Source organism: Chironomus tepperi, unplaced genomic scaffold (genome assembly GCF_022539635.2).
Source record: "Chironomus tepperi strain 1889 unplaced genomic scaffold, CSIRO-AGI_Ctep_v1 contig_376, whole genome shotgun sequence".
Lineage (NCBI taxonomy): Eukaryota > Metazoa > Arthropoda > Insecta > Diptera > Chironomidae > Chironomus > Chironomus tepperi.
Window position 1 is genome coordinate 2671490 of NW_027226498.1, and position 16627 is coordinate 2688116.

Here is a 16627-nt window from a genome sequence, read left to right on the forward strand (position 1 = left end):
AGAATTCAGATAAAATTCGTAAATTATACTAGTATAATATGTAATTCATTAAGTTATATAAAGTGAAACAAATAAGGAAATATTGAGAAATAAACTTGGGAATCAAAAGATAAACAAACAGTTTTGATTTTCGCGCAAAAAGCACTTTCAACACAGTCAAAATAGTAATAATTCTGAACTTGGTCTAGAAAATGAAATAAAAAAAATTCTATCAAAGATTCAAAAATAATCAAAATATATAGGAAATCAAGTTTGTAGGCGAAAATTAATTATTAAAACGAATTAATTAGATGGCTAAGTATGTAAAGAGAAATTTTTTATAATATTAAATTCAGCGAAAGCATAAATATTGTCCTCCATTAAAATTAAAATTAATTGATTTTTCCTAATTTGTTTCGTTTCATGATCTTAAGGTGCCGTAAACAGATACTTTAATTAATAAATCATCGAATGAAGTGATTTTTTCACTTGAAAGTTAGCTGTAACATCATAAATATATCAATGGAAATATCAACCGAAGAATTAATCTCAATAGAGAAGAAAAAAGAGGAAAATGAAAGTCAAAATCTATCTGACGGCGAAATAGTCGACGATGAGGACTTTAAAAATAATATAATTAATATTCCATTACAGAAAAAACTTCAGAAAAATTTCCGTGCTCGTCATTCTGACCATTCTGACGAATCCGACGACGATGGCTTAACGTTTGAGAACAAATCAGGTAATATTAAAAAAACCTTGAAAAAACTCACGTGCATTTACTTATATATCTTATATTTCATGACATTCTTGCAGGAGAAAGTGTTGACAAAAGTTCAAAGGAATCGAGAAAACTAAACTCAAAAATTGAGAACGGCGACGAAAAATACCTCCAAAATGTACGCAAAAAGATTATTAGTGAATTGAAGGATAACAAAGACAGAGAGAGTTCAAAGAGAAGTGATAATCAAAAGCATTTTAATGATAGGCGTAGTTTTCATCGAGATGAGCAATTTCGTAGATCCAGCAACAATTTTGATCGAATGCGGCCACCTCCTACACCAAATTCGAGCTTTTCTCATTTTAGACGAAGTAATGACCGTCTTTTTCCTCCCAGAAATTCTTTCAGCGATCGTCGTGAAAAGTGAGTAATTAAAAAAATATATCATAAGGATATGAAATAACAATGTATATCCAATTAATTTAGTGGGAAAGTGAAATCTGACATGCTAGAAGTGCGAAGTGCAAAAGGATCATTTTCGATATTTTTTTCGAAAAACAGCATTAAGTAAATATTTAAGCTAGTTGTCCGTTTTGGATTGATCTAATTATAGAATATCATTACAGATATACAAAAGTTCAACCATCAATCTCATTTGCTGAAAATCCAAGAGTTAAAAAATATAATGACTCTAGACGAGAATCTACCGGCAAACAAGATGAAAAGTCTAAGGATCGGCCGAAAAAAGAAAAAAGAAGATCACGAAGCCAACGCAGAAGTTTTAGTTCTCATGAAAAAATAAAGGAATCAGCAAGTAAACCAAAAGATACACCAAAGTCAAATAATGAGGATGAAAAGGTTGAAAAGAAGGAACAAAGTTTATCCAAAATTGAAATAAAAATCGAAGAGGAGGAAATAAAAGATAAAGTTGGTCCATTTAAGATAGAAAGTCCATCATATTCACCGATTACAAAAGAAAAATCGATTGAGACAGAAATCATTGACTCATCGTGGAAATTAGAGGAGCACACATCAGAACAAGTGACTGAAGAAAGAATTAAATTTGAGCCAATAATAATTGAAAGGAAGAAAATTAGAAAAATTGAAAAGCCGAAAGTTAATATTTTCCTAGAAGACTCAGATGAGGTTGATGAATTTGAGAATTCTATTACTATGGAAGTGAAAAGTAAATGGTCGTCGCCAGTTCCTCCTCCAAAATTATTTGATGATTTTGAAGAAGATGTAAGACCATCAATTGTGCCTACTAAACAAAATATAGAAAAGAAGATTGACATTCCTGTTGTTATTGATTCTCCTGAGAAATCGCCAATAACTACAGGATCAGACAGTATTTTTGACACATCGTCTGTCTCTTTAAGCAAATCTTCAACACCTCAAATCAAGAATGTTTGTTCCTTTTTAACAGATCTTGAAAGTGAAGGCTATTTATCAAGCTTCAGTGAACTTTATGATAACAATAGTGACAATGAAAATGTGAATGAGCCGATACTTTTGGATAAAAGGGAATCAGCTATAAGCTTATTTAGTTTGAATCAAGAACCTGATACGACAGTCGATAAATTAGAGAATAAATTAGTGGAAATAAAAGATAGTGATTCTGAAAGCGACACCGATGATGATGAATCAAGTTCCTCGTCATCTAGTTCATCATCATCTAGCAGTGAAAGTAGTGAGGAAAGCTCAGATGAGTCGACAGACGATGAAACTAGTAAAATTGTCAATATTTTTAGTGGTTTTGGACGATTCGATGCAACATCAATGCCTATGGTGACACAAATTAAACCAATTAGTGCTGCTCAAAATGCTTCAACACCAACAGAAAGTGTAACGACAAGATTTCAACCTCAACAGAGTATTATTCGACCTCCAGCTTTAATAACAAATCTTGTAAAACCTCCACTTTATACACCCACGACAGCTCCAAACAGTATCCCAGCATCTCCAATTGTACCTTCCTTTGGACAATCACAGTTCCCGATTCCATTTAAAATCTATTCACTTCGAGATGCTGGCAATAATGGAATGATTTTTCCACAAGCTGCAATGTCGACGACGATGCAACCTCCTGTAACTCCAGTCATTTCCGAAAAAGAGAAAGATAAAGATAAGGAAAAGGAGAAAGAAAAGGATAAGGAAAAGGAGAAAGAGAGGGATAGAGAAAAAAGTGAGAAACGTCCGGAAAAACGAGAACGAGAAAAGCATAGATCAAGATCACATAGTAGAGAACGTGACAGAAAGAAATTAAAAGAGGATCGTAGAGATTACGAGCGACGAAAAACACCACCAAAAAGAAGAACGCCATCGCCTAAAAGAAGGACACCGTCGCCAAGACGAAGAAGTATTTCACCAAGAAGGAAACATGTGGATGAAAAACGAGACACTAAAAGACGAGATTTCAGTCCTAAACATAGATTGTCACATAATTCACGGTAAGTTTAACGACATTATTTTTTAAAAATAGATTTAACGGCTTTTTTAATTTCAAATTTGAAGACCTTATTTCAATATAAACAAAGTAATTTTTTTTTGATAACAAAAAAAGAAAATAATTAAAATATGTATAAAATAGCTTCTAAGAATGCTGAATCATTCAATAAATCAATTATTGCATTTTAGACACAGTCCTGTTCGACGAAATAGACGATCACCTCCTTCAAGAGGGAGAACTCCACCTCCAAAAGTTCGCAGGTTATCTCCAATTTCCAAGTATCGTCGCAGTTCTAGTCCATCATATGGTCGCTCACCATCTCCTGTATATCGTAGAAATCGTTATAGTCCATCGCCAATGAATGGTAATTATTATGGATAAATGAATGCTACAAAATTTTATTAACATTTTCATTTCCTTCAGAACAAACACATTTGCGGAGAACACCTGAATATGATCGTTATGATAGACGTTCATATTCACCATCTTTCCGAAAAATGGAGTCACCAAATAATGGCTATAAGCCAGATTCCACAATAAGCGACACGGAACTTGAACGTCAACAGCAATTTTCACAAATGAATGATTATTATTCATGGAATGCTACAGTTATGCCTTCACATTCACCACGCCGACCGAATCTAGATGATCGAATCAATCGAATGCTCTCAGACTCTCCTACACAAAATTCATCTTCATTACAGTATCCAATTGACAGCTCATATTATTCACATCATGACAATCCACAATATCCACATCCACATATGAACCATAGTCATCAAGATCATCAAGGATTTTATTATTCTGACATTTATCCTCATAATCAGTCATTTATTCCACCACCAACAAATATGGATTCAAGATATCAAGCACCAATAATGATGAATAATCATGCACAATCTTATGAGGACAACTACAATACATTTTCATCTCCACGTAACTTTGTCAATAATTCGAATCTCGTTGAGATCACACAACAAAAACGCGAGAAACAACGTGTGGGAAGTAACCAAATAGCTGTCCAAGTTGGAAATTGTTTAGAAATAGTTCCTAGCAATGAAATGCCTTCGCCACAACCAGTTAAACCTCCAGTTCCAAAGCCACTATCACCTGAAGAGATTAAACAGCAGATTGAGAAAAAGGAACAGGCAAAAATTAGACGAAAAGCAGAGCGTGAACGAAAGAGAATGGCAAAATATATGAGAAAAGAAAAGTTACGTCAAGAAATACAAAAATATTTTGATGCTGGCATTAATATTGAAGATTCTGATGATGAAGCGCTCATAAAGTTGCGCCCAATTAATGTTAATGCTGTTGCTGAGCGTGGAATAATGAAAAAGCAGAAAGTCGAGGAAGTTCCAACGACAGATGCTGAAAAAGAAATTGAGAAAGATAAGGAGGAGAAAAAAGAAACTAGCTCAAAAAAGGTGCTTTTTAAGGATGGAATTTTACCAGGTGAAACTAGTTCCGATAATGAATTAAATCATGAAAATGAACATGAAAAGATAGTCAAACTGAAACGAAAAAGGTTGAGAAAACAACGTCTAAATGAAATGATTAAGGAAAGGAAAAAGAATTTGCCTACAAATGAAATGCAAATTATTGTACAAAAACAAGATCAATTAGATACAGCTCCTCCTCCATCGCCACCTTTCGGATCGCCTCCTGCTCATTTGAAACAGCCAAGATTAAAGAATATTACACCAGACATGTTTGCTGCTTTTGGCGTCAATGTTGATCCAATGTATTATCATTTACATAAGATACAAATGATGCAAAATGAACACAGCTTTCAAGTTCAACCTCGCGGTAACAACCATGATAATCGATATCGTTATCATAACAAACATCATAATAATTCGCAATATCAGCCAAGTTATCCTCAACAGAGATACTCTGTTCCATCAAAACCTCATAATTCAAGTAAATATTAAATTTTGCTTTTCATCAACTTATTACTTAATTTTTTTTTTCAATTTTTCAGTGGATCCAAGAATCAACCAGCAACGGACAGCTGAAAAAACATTTGCTTAGACTGCCTTTTTTTTGTTGAAAATAAACAAAAATATAATTTTTCTTTATTTAAACTTTAAGATAACTTTTAAGACTTTGTAAAATTGGTTACAATAATTTAGTAAACCTTTCTTGACATTTTTTCATTTTAATGATTTTTAATGTTTTTAGTTCCATAAAGTTGAGAGAACATTCTTTTAAAGTTTTTCTTTGTATCCTTGCGATTTTTCTTTATTTTATTTTTTATTTTATTACTATTATTGTACATAGAAGATAAAATCTCAATTAGGTCAAATAACAACACGAAAATGAAATTAAATTTGAATAATGCAATAAAAAATCATAAAATTGTAATTATGAACGATTACCTAAAAGTTTTGACACAAATTTTACTTATCTATAAAAATTGTGACATTAAACAAAATAAATTTCTTATTATTAGATATGTAGTATGGAATCGTGATTCTGTTGTCTTTGAGTACTGACACATGACATATCCGATACATATTTTCTGTAATAAAGACATGTTAAATTAGTTTTGATACACAACAATCATTTGTGTCTATACTAAGTGTCTTGAATGTAGATCAGACACAAAAACAGGCCTTTACAGAGGAGAAAATATTCATCTTTTTTGCATCAGTACCATCTATTATTCTTACTTGCAAGCTTTTGAGCACATATTTTCGGAGACACATAGAAATTATATCAGTGTCTTTGATAGGAAATGAAAAATACGTTTTGCCTTTTAAACTATACATGGTAGAGACCTCAAATTTGTTGCATTAGATATCAAATCGTACTAATACTAATATGTATATCTTCAAACAATCGTGTCGTCCTCGCAAATCTGGGCCGAGTACTACCCGCTATCTTACTCATTAGAATTTCAGAAACTAGGAATTAAGGCTGCAATATGCTCTTAATTGTGTTATGTAAATTAATTCCTTTTAATTTGTGTTACTTTTTTTCTTTGTATCAAACAGCTTTTCGGCCTTATATTATTTTGCATTTGATGCATGCTACATATGATATTTTCTCAACCTTTTATTGTTGCTGAATAAACCTACAACATTTACTGGTTGAACTGGATGAAAATGTTTGATATAAATGTACTTTAACTATGAATGTTTCGTCAAAGTATCCTAGTAGTACTGAATTATTCAGAAATATCTATTTACAGTACATTTAAAGCCATAGTTCACGCGTACTACATCAAAACGCATAAATATATTAATTTTTATTATTTATTTATGCCGATCATCACAATATCTAATGAAAGAAATAAAAGAAAAATATTGCGAAGCAGCAATAAAAAAAATTGAATTTGTTGTCTTTTCAGCCACGTGCCAAAAATTTTCCATGCAATAAAAAAGAGGGATGAGCACTTTTATGATTTTTATTGCACCTTTTCACACTCAAAAGCATTTCTGAAATGCTGAGATTCAGTCATTTATCGTGCAATAACAACAACAAAATATGAGGGATGAGGAAGTTCACATCGCTATTGAGAGGTGCATTTTACTTCCCTTCCTAAAAAGTGATAAGAATCGAGAGACATAGACTGAAAAACCGTTGCTGTATCGAGAAAAAAAAATCAGTTTTTTTGCAGCCTGTCCATTTTTTCGAGTGTCATCAATTACACACGTGACTAGATCGGTTGACTGACTTTCCTGTGAGACACAGGAAAATGTGTTACGGAAGTCAAATTTTGTGAAAGAAATTGCTGATCTCCTCTCTCCTTTACTCGTCATAATCATAAACAGAGATAAAGTTGTGAGAAAAAAAGAGTCTCTTTTTGTGACATCCTAAATGTGAGGAACTGATTTTAAATGTTTCTATTTTGAAAAAGGAACGAAAGCACGAATCATCTAAACGCATTATGCATAGTAAGCGATTAGTATTGAAGCAAAAATCAACGGTGTGTATCAAATCAAATCAACGAGAGAACAAAAAAATTATCGAGGGTGAGTCATGTTAGTTTTATAATAAATTTATTTTATATTATTTTTCTTTAGCGGACTTTCCCCTGAGCAATGAACGTCGATTGTTACTCATTTTGACCGATTGTTGGAAGTTGCTGATAATTTTTATTCCGGAGCACTTGTAGTTATTTCTTTCCATTTTTTATTACTCATTCTGTTATATTTTATTCGTTTTGTTATCATGTTACTGATGTAAAATGAATAATAAAAATATGATAATTTCTTTTGCTAATTAGATCACGATTTTTATGGCCATTTAGGCGCTTTGTTGGAGAATGATCCTTTTCTCGTCTCAATATATTCTCCATAAATTTATGGATCGTCTTCTTCTTTTTTTCACTGACCGAATAGATCAATTGTGATCCATGGTTAAAGCTGGCTCTCTCGCTGGTTTTTGTATGTCAATTTCCAATACTAAGTACAATTCTGTTTCTACCGACAGCTTCCTATAGAAGATTCTTTGTTCGTCCACGAGCTCTTCTACCATCTACAAAATCGAATCCTTTTGAAGTATGTCTTATCTCATAATTGGAAAGTGATTAACAATCGTTGTTTGAAAATAAGAATACTCTCCTAAATGCACGAGCTGCACAAATGAGAAAGGCTCCATCACGCAGTCATATGGACGCCAAATTTAGACGACTTCCATTTGGAGTTAACACAAGAGGTTTAGTGAAGGCTTCTTGTTGCTCCGAAAGAGCGTGCTCATAAGTATACTCAATCAATGTAATTGAATATGCTCAATTATGTAAGCATACTCATGAGTATGCTCTTTGTCTATTAAATGCGCTTATATTTCTAATAATAACTTACTTGTTCCTATGTTTTGCATTTTTACGTTCTTGAATGAGCTGTTTATAACTTATGAGGGTGAATCTCATTGAATTTCTCACAATTCATCCATACATTTATGAATGTAGTACAAAATATCATTAAATGTATTTTTTCATCATACTCGTGAACGTATTTGTGTGCATTAATAACCTGATGTGATTCATATATTTTTCCTCATCCCCTACCTATTTTATTTTTTGCTACTTTTTCATACCTAATGCTATTACATGTGAAAAGAACAAAAAAGCATCACGAGATTGAATAGAGAAATCCACATACACACAAAAATGCAGGGGATTTTGACACCTTCTGTAACGATTATTTTTGTGATATTTTGTGGAATAATGACAAAGACAACTGAAAGGGGACAAGCATTATGCATGAAATTGGACAAAAAATACAAAAGATTGATTTTTCACGAAAGAGTTTAAGTTAATTTAAGCATAAATTCAACATAATAATTGAATTGAGCATAAATATTATAAAGTTTAAAACATAATCTCATTATATTCTAGATCTTATCAGTCAAGAAAATCCAAAACAATTTTAGAGACAATAAACATGAAAAATGTCTCAGAAACCTTCATTCGAATGAGAATAATTGGCATTAAAAACGGAAGCAATATTATTGTTGTCACAATAAATATAATAAACTAATATATCAAAAATGTAGTGAGGAGAAAATAATAGAAACATCCTTACAAAAATGAATATATCATGACTAATTTGTACCACTTTAAAATTTATTTCAAAAAGAATGACTAAAATGTCTTAACATAATTCATATTTTAATAGCCTTAAGAATCGTATGAATTTACAATATAGCGGGACATAAAAAAATTGAAATGCTTAAGTTGCATTTTTAAATATGATGTTTTGTGAGGAGTAAGGATTTGATTTGTTATAGATTGAACGCAATTTTTAAGTATCATAGTTTTCCATGAAAAGGTACTAAACTGCATATCTAATGTATGTCATGAACATTGTTATAACGTTCATTTTGGATTTGAATAATATTTATTTTACATAGTTGTAAACCCCTTTTCATATAAAATTTTCAGTCTGCTTTTGAACTCGGATAAATAAACATCTCATTAATTTTTAAATCCTTGTGGAAGTCATTTTAATTAAACAACATTGACTACAATTGCATCTCACAAAGAGAGCCAAAAACTTGGATCATCTTGCACCGTACTGAAAAATGATCAAGCATCAAGCAATTTCCACTCATATCAATTTAGGGTTCAAAGAAGAAGATTCAAAATGTTAATAATGAAATAAGCAGGACCATAAAGAATGTCAAGAAATTCCATCAAGTGAAATGCACTAAAATTCACTCCACAAAAGAGGATAAAGAGGACATAAACATAAATATCACGGGAAATAAAGACATAAAATAAATAAAAAGATGTTAAATTATGCAATCACAATATTGTAGTCAGTGATGAAAGCAGTAACAATGAAGAAGAAAAGAAAGAATTCATTGAATGAATGCGAATAGTTTTGAGTAGACTCCCAATTTCCGTTTTAACAGTGATAAAAAAATTTTATGTCAGTTGTAATTTTTGTCATATAATTTTCTCATATAAATTCACTATCACGTTTTTTGTGGCGCAAATATCTTAGAATTAGAATTAAGTCTGATATATATGTAGAGTATATAGTTATATGTATAAGTAAAGCAGTTCAGTTTCTGACGACAATGAAAACGTTTTTCGAATTTTTGTCTTGCCTTTCCATCCATGCCAAAATGAAAGAAAGCAAATCTTTCTCTCTCACGATTGCTCGTGTTTGAATAAGTAATGTAATGTGCTGTGTGTGTGCCACAAAAATAAAAAGACTGAAAAGAGAAGAAAAAAAATTTTATGTGATTTTTTTTTCCTTTAGTTTCATTCTCATTTCTTGATGCTAAGCTCCACTGATGATTTTTGTCAAATTGAATTTTCACTATTTAGCATTCATATACGAGATGTTTTGTCATATATCTCTAATCTTGACGCCAAGAACATATATATGTCGTCTATTTAACTTTTTTTTTTTTATATTTTCTCATGTGTGTATCTGTGCTTTTAACATTTGATGCTTATCATTCATTCACTTTACTCGCTAGCAAATGATATTTCACTATAATTTCTTAGGATTTACTCTTTATACTGACGTTTCATTTCAGTCTTTTTTATTATTTAACTTCTTTTCAAAAGAAATTTTCCACTCATCTCAATTTGTTTTTTTTTTTATTCGAGTTTTTTTTTGGAAAATTATTGTGAAATAAATTTTACTTTTTTCCTCACTCACAATTTTTGCGATATCGTAACCCTCTCTTCGTGTTTATTCTACATTGCTTACCATAAAAACTTAATCCACCATTTCTCTTTCTATCGTTAAATTACTCGAACAATGTGCGTTTACTGTGATTCCATACATACGATTATGTTAAATTATTTGCTTTCTTTTATTAGCAATCTTTTGCATTTTACACAATTTAAGCACTTTGTATAGGAATTGGTTTATTTTTTTATTAGATTTGTGCTGGGGTCCAAAAGAACGATAAGAGCGGAATAATCTACACTAGATAGAGAAAAAAGGTTTAAATGTGCTTTTTGCTACGATCCTTAACAACTATTGGTAGCTCAGTAGTAGGATCATGCGATAGAAAATCATAGAACTTGTGTTCAAGTCTAGCAATGTTGTGAGAAAGTAATTTTCTTCACTAAAACCTTAGAAACAGTAAGATTCCAAACATATTGGTTAAAATTAGTTGAATCTACTGCCATCGAAAGAGCTATGAAGAAGAAAAACACTTTAAACTGAACACGACTTACATATATCCTGTCAAGCATCACGGGCAGAAATTTATGCGTCCCCCAAAGTTGGGTTTCTATGAGGATTAAAAAAGGTGAAGCTTAAGAAACTTCAACTTTATCTAGTTACTTACTTATTGGAACCATGTTCCGACTTGAAGCCTATATTTAATACAGACGGTTTTCTATCTAACAACATCACAAAGCTCCTAACGTACCTAAACAAACCAAAATGTTGAATTTGAAATTTCTCTACTATAAAAAAAAAAAAATAAACTGAGGTTAGACCAGAATGACAGCAATCTATGAGCATTTCAATGAATACCAAACATATTGTGCGCTTCTTCCTTGTTATATCTTCAAACATTATCATCATCCAACTTTCTATTTTTTTCAATCGTTCACTCACTCATGTAAATGTGATTTTCTTTCAATTCGTAGAAGAACTTGAATGAATGGGAAACAAGTTAAATAATGTTAATATTACAAATGTGGATAAGGAAATTAATCTCTTGAAAAACTTTTATGGCACTCACTTGCTTAAAAGTGCAGAAAAAAGAATGCTTTGATTTTTATATTTTTTTTACTTGAAATTTTTGGAGTTTCTGTTGGGAAGGTTAAAAATTCCATGCATTAATTCTAACATTTAATAAAATAAATCGATTAGTTCAATTCCGATTCGTCCAATTTTCCACACTAATCGACTGTTGTGTTAAAATAAATATAAATATTATCGTACAGAGGAATGAAATCAGCGTTGATATTTATCCCTTTATCAATTGTTGGACATTAATTTATCAAGAGTCGGAGTTCTATGACTCGATTATACTGAAATGCGTTGCGACGATAATTTTTTGCAATTTCACTTTTATCATCATTTCGTCTTCCTTTCTTTTTTGCTTTTATATCATTCCAAATTGAATATTTTTCTCATTTTTTTTTTGCCTTCTGACAGGAAGGATGTACGATACAGCTTCCTTTAGTTTGCGCTACGGTGATTCAACTATAATCAGCCATACGCCGAAAAAATGCTGAATAAAAGTTGACAATAGTCATAGCGTACGTACGAACGTACATGAATGTCTCCATTTAATTGCTAATTATTCAGTTCTAGCTATTTTTTGTGACTCATCGATGCGATGATTACATCTTATTGTTAATAAAAGAATTTCTTTTGTATCTCCGTACAAATTGAATTTCTTATCTCAAAACTATCAGAATTTTTAGCCTCTTGATTTTTTTTTTGTTTCTTTTCCTTTTCAAAATTAATTTTATACATTCCAAGCTCGTTCTTCTCCATTTTTTCATACTTCGATTTAATTACTCAACACAGAAGAAATGAATGAATGAATGTGAAGAAGGGCCACAACTAGCATCAAAGAGATGTTTGATGAGAGGGTAAATGAGCATAAGCATGTTCATTTCAATATTAAGGCTGAAAAAATGTTCGAAGTAAAATCACTTGACATGTTTAATTTGTAGATAGATGAGGAGCATTTAAATGCTGCAGGTTGTAAATTTATCAAGAAAATTCTTGTCCTTAAATTTAAGATGACAGCAATTTAATTTACATTATTTCTAAATGCATAGTTTCAAACATTTCCAATCGTGTTACCAGCATGGATCACACCTTTAGTAATTGTGGTCAATGTAGTTTAATTAAAACGATATCCTTACGAATTAATAATTTAATGATATGTTTATTCATCAGAGTTTTAAAACAGACTGAACTTTTGTATTAAAAAGAAGGGGTTTTCAACTAAGTATAATAAATATTATTCAAATCCCAAATGAACGTTACAACAACAATCAATAATGCAAACTTTAATTATTCCTCCTAGAGAATATTTATAGACAGCCTGACAAAATAATTCAATCAAAGATTTCATCCCACGAAAAAAAGACGATGAATGAAAGAAGAATTAAATATGAAATAAAGAATTTGATATGTCTTGTGAGATAAAACAGACATACTGTGTGTGTAACTAACTATACAGAACGAGAGAATTATACAACAACGATACATGTATCATTTTGTGGTCATCTGATACAAGCAATTAACATAAAGAAGGAGGAGAAAAACGAAGAAGATGAAGGCAAAGGAAAACTTTTTTTTTCTTTCTTTTCCTCATTTCATTGTCACATACATTCATTCCTACATACATAAATGTATATAAACATGGAAACAATAATGGGTAGAAATTTTCTGTAAAAATTAACAACTATAAAGTTTTTCCTCTGCTTCCTTACATGCCAGTATTTTAAATGAAATACTATACTTAAGAGAATAATAAATTTCATTAATTTTAGATTAAGATTTTCTGATGATGTGTAGCATACAAAAAGGACAAACAAATTTGGGTCAAGACACACGTTTTTTGTTCTTACGGCAATAACAAAATTTATTTTAAAAGAAGAAATTGTTTTAAAGTAAAAGACTAACATATTGTTATTAAGGAACCAAGAAAAGGATTTTGTAAACAACATGTCCTTCTCTCTGTAAGATTTTAAATGAAAAAATATTGGGAAGTAGCAGGCAGTAAGCGAGAATGGGAATATGTAAAATAAACGAAGGACAAAAGGGTCATTTTAATTTTTTTCTTCTTCGTATTCTACTTTATTTGATTGTGAATGCCAACAATAATAAAATACAATGAGAAGAGAGGATGAAAATTAAAATAACAATTATGGCTAAATGTCAAAAGAAGTCAAGACTCAGATCTCCTCACATACTACGATTTTTGTATGAATTTTTTCATAAGAATTTTGGTGAAATTTCAAAATCCAGTTCAGATTTATTCCAATTATGAGTTGCACAGCCTGCTGATTGGATACTTTTTGCTGCGCTTTGGTCACTCGATCAATACCATGAGGACTTTAAAGATTTTTTATTATGCTTAAACTAGTTTTCATAACGATTACAATTTGCATTTATAGCCATTTAATATAACTTCAAAGAATTAAGTGGATAGTGAATATAAAAGGCATATCCTCAACCCACCGCAATAGAAATATTTCATAAATTTTGACCATCATCGCATTATCTCACATTTCATTGTAATTAAGTATCAAATAAAAATAATAATGATAATATAATATACATAATGATAATCTGTGCTAGAAAACATAAGAAGAAGGAAAACTAAAATCCTTGAGATTCCCATTTATTTGTCGTCTTTTAAGTTGAGTGGGATTTATCTTTCTGATATATGGGATAATTATAAAAATATTTAGTTGCCACTAACATCTTATAACGAGCATGTTTATTGTAAAGTATGGAAAGGAAAAATACATTCCATACACAATTATTCTTATGCGAATTTCCATTGTTCTTGCGGTTAATATGAAATTGAAATTTCATCTTCAACAAATTGTTTTAAGGTTGGTCTTCAGTTTGTCCTGCTTATATTGCTAATATATTTATTGTATTATATTTACCTTGAAATTAGGGTTATCAGCTGAGGTGGGCAACTTGTCAACTTGAGATCTATGTAAAGCAATGAACCGTTTCAGTCGAGGCTTACGATCAAGGTGAGCCGCGAAAAATGAAAGGTTGCCCACCACTGGTTTATGGGTCTTTTGAAAACTCATTATATGCAAAGCTTCAAGTTTTACGTGTTAATACCATCCCTTAGATATCACAAAAATGCGTACCAATACAAAAAAATCCTACTTACCACTGTTGTCTTTGCGATAGTTGGAACTTACGAAAACATTTAAGAATAATAAGAAATATTCATTATTAATATATGATTCTTAATGGAATATTTCGTTAGATTTTTATTGTATTCTACAACATAAAAGGAATGAAAATATAGCCTAATATAACATAATGAAGGAATGAAAAGACATAATCTTCAGTTAATAAAAATATGATGTATAATGACAATTTATGGAATGTCGATGATGGCCAAGACACCCAAGAAGAAAATGGAACATGGAAAATTGGTTTGAGAGGAATAATCATCGTCATCATCGGCTATGTATACCAGATAAAAACCAATGTTACATCTTCAAATTTGAATAAATGCTGTTCATCGTCATTATTTTTATGATCTGATGGCATAAAACAGTTAATTACAATAAAATATCGTTGAAATATTCTTTACAACATAGGCATATGCGTTATATGAGCATTAATGGTCATATATAGATGCTCATTATTTTTATTCGCTTTTTCCGTTCTCATCTTTTATTTCTTGAATGAATTATTAATGTTATGGACCAGTGAGGAGGGTATAGTAAATGGAAATGTGCAAGTTACTTTATGCAATATCATCTCTAATGAAGGAAATTGACTCTTATGAGTTATTATTGCTTCTGCCATTAACAAATATGATTCTTGCTTTTTTATCTCAAATGCTTTTTAATTGCTATTAAACAAATTTTTGACCAGCATATCAATTGCACTTTAAATGCATTTGTAGTCTTTGGATCCTTATATTATTTACTTGCCTGTCACAATTTCATTTCATAATTCATTAACGGTAAATTTTTTTCAAAATTTGTAACGATTTTAAATATTTCAAATTAATTTCTTATCTTTCATATTATCACACCCCTTTTTGAACTTTAAACCACACATAGAATTGAGACACTCGAGTTTCTTTTCTACTCAATTATTTCGATAAATTTTAGGAAAATTAACTCAAGTTGTCACATTTGCCACTGATTCAGCAACTTTAAAATTAATAATCATCTACCTTAAAAAAAGCTTATCTTATTTAAAAGATAAACTTTAATCAGGAAAGTAGATAAAGCTGTATAAAATACAAAGTAAACATTCGAGAAACTTGTAGTCGATCATACGATATTCATTCAGTAAAATGTTGAAAATAATTTTGTGCTTAACATTAATTGCCTCTTTAACTTACGGACAAGAAACATTTTGGTCGGCATGTCCAAATTCAAATGGAGTTGCTCCTGATTTAGTTGAATCAGATGCATGCTCTGGAACATTGTGTCAAGGACAGCGAGGAACTGTTTTGACAGCGGATGTGACTTTTACTCCTCGTCAAAACCATAATAATTTAGAAGTTCGCGTTTTTGCAACAATTTTGGGAATTACGGTTCTATTACCATCAGAACCTCCACATGATAATGTAAGAAATATTAATTTTTTTGACTAAAATAAAGTTTTCATGATTTTAAGTTGTTAATCTTTAGGCCTGCAATAGTATTTTCTTGAACAATCAACAACAACAATGTCCAATACAAGGACAACGTCAGTACGTCTGGAAAATTGATATGCCAATTCCACAAAGTCTCCCAGCCTTGAACACAAGAATTCGATGTAAGTTTATCTATTAAGTCAGTGCTAGGCAACCTTTTTTGCGCCACGATCCACTTTGATGGTAATACACTCATTGGTGTGTCGCGGCATAAATGTTGCTCATCACTATACTATGTTCTTATGTTTCCGGATCTTATATTAATTTTTCCCATTTCAGATGAAATTTGGGATGGAACAACAGAAGCAATGTGCGCAATAATCAATGCGATTTTGACATAAATAAAGCTTTATCAAATTTTTGATTGATGTGATAAAATGTACGTGAAAACAGTTGCCAAATCAAGTATTGAAGAACATTGTGATGATAATAAAACAAATACTTTATCTAATAATTGCCAATTAAAAAAGAAGTGATAATATTGTTTTGAGTTTTGATAAAACCGTGATTTTACACTTTAGGTATGAATAGAATCTTAAATTGTTCCAAAAATATCAACATGACGTCAAACCGTGATAAGTAATCTTAAATTACAAAACTTCAAAACTTTTACTCGTTGATTCGTTAGATCTAGTTTAGTCCAGTGCTTTTCTAATTGCGTACCGCAAAGCAAG

The 16627-nt window shown here is 30.9% G+C and overlaps 2 protein-coding genes across 2 annotated transcripts; both read left to right on the plus strand.

The window, feature by feature from the left end:
- The first annotated feature begins 21 nt into the window (after window positions 1–21).
- Window positions 22–5456, plus strand: LOC139096240 (myb-like protein X). The gene is made up of 8 exons (XM_070647943.1): window positions 22–298; window positions 414–721; window positions 796–1123; window positions 1187–1267; window positions 1327–3150; window positions 3338–3513; window positions 3573–5072; window positions 5134–5456. Exons 2-8 carry the CDS (start codon window positions 502–504, stop codon window positions 5181–5183), a joined length of 4179 nt encoding a protein of 1392 aa, XP_070504044.1. The 5' UTR covers window positions 22–298; window positions 414–501; the 3' UTR covers window positions 5184–5456.
- A 10104-nt stretch (window positions 5457–15560) lies between these two features.
- LOC139096100 (NPC intracellular cholesterol transporter 2-like) lies at window positions 15561–16425 on the plus strand. The gene is made up of 3 exons (XM_070647737.1): window positions 15561–15884; window positions 15949–16075; window positions 16233–16425. The coding sequence occupies exons 1-3, from the start codon at window positions 15609–15611 to the stop codon at window positions 16292–16294; spliced, it is 465 nt and encodes a 154-aa protein (XP_070503838.1). The 5' UTR covers window positions 15561–15608; the 3' UTR covers window positions 16295–16425.
- Window positions 16426–16627: the final 202 nt, after the last annotated feature.

Coding starts and splice junctions, on each gene's coding strand:
- LOC139096240 (XM_070647943.1), top strand. CDS start 502: ATGGAAATATCAACCGAAGAATTAATCTCAATAGAGAAGAAAAAAGAG. Junction 3,514..3,572: donor TAGTCCATCGCCAATGAATG/GTAATTATTATG, acceptor CATTTCCTTCAG/AACAAACACATTTGCGGAGA. Junction 5,073..5,133: donor ATCAAAACCTCATAATTCAA/GTAAATATTAAA, acceptor TCAATTTTTCAG/TGGATCCAAGAATCAACCAG.
- LOC139096100 (XM_070647737.1), top strand. CDS start 15,609: ATGTTGAAAATAATTTTGTGCTTAACATTAATTGCCTCTTTAACTTAC. Junction 15,885..15,948: donor CAGAACCTCCACATGATAAT/GTAAGAAATATT, acceptor GTTAATCTTTAG/GCCTGCAATAGTATTTTCTT. Junction 16,076..16,232: donor CTTGAACACAAGAATTCGAT/GTAAGTTTATCT, acceptor TTCCCATTTCAG/ATGAAATTTGGGATGGAACA.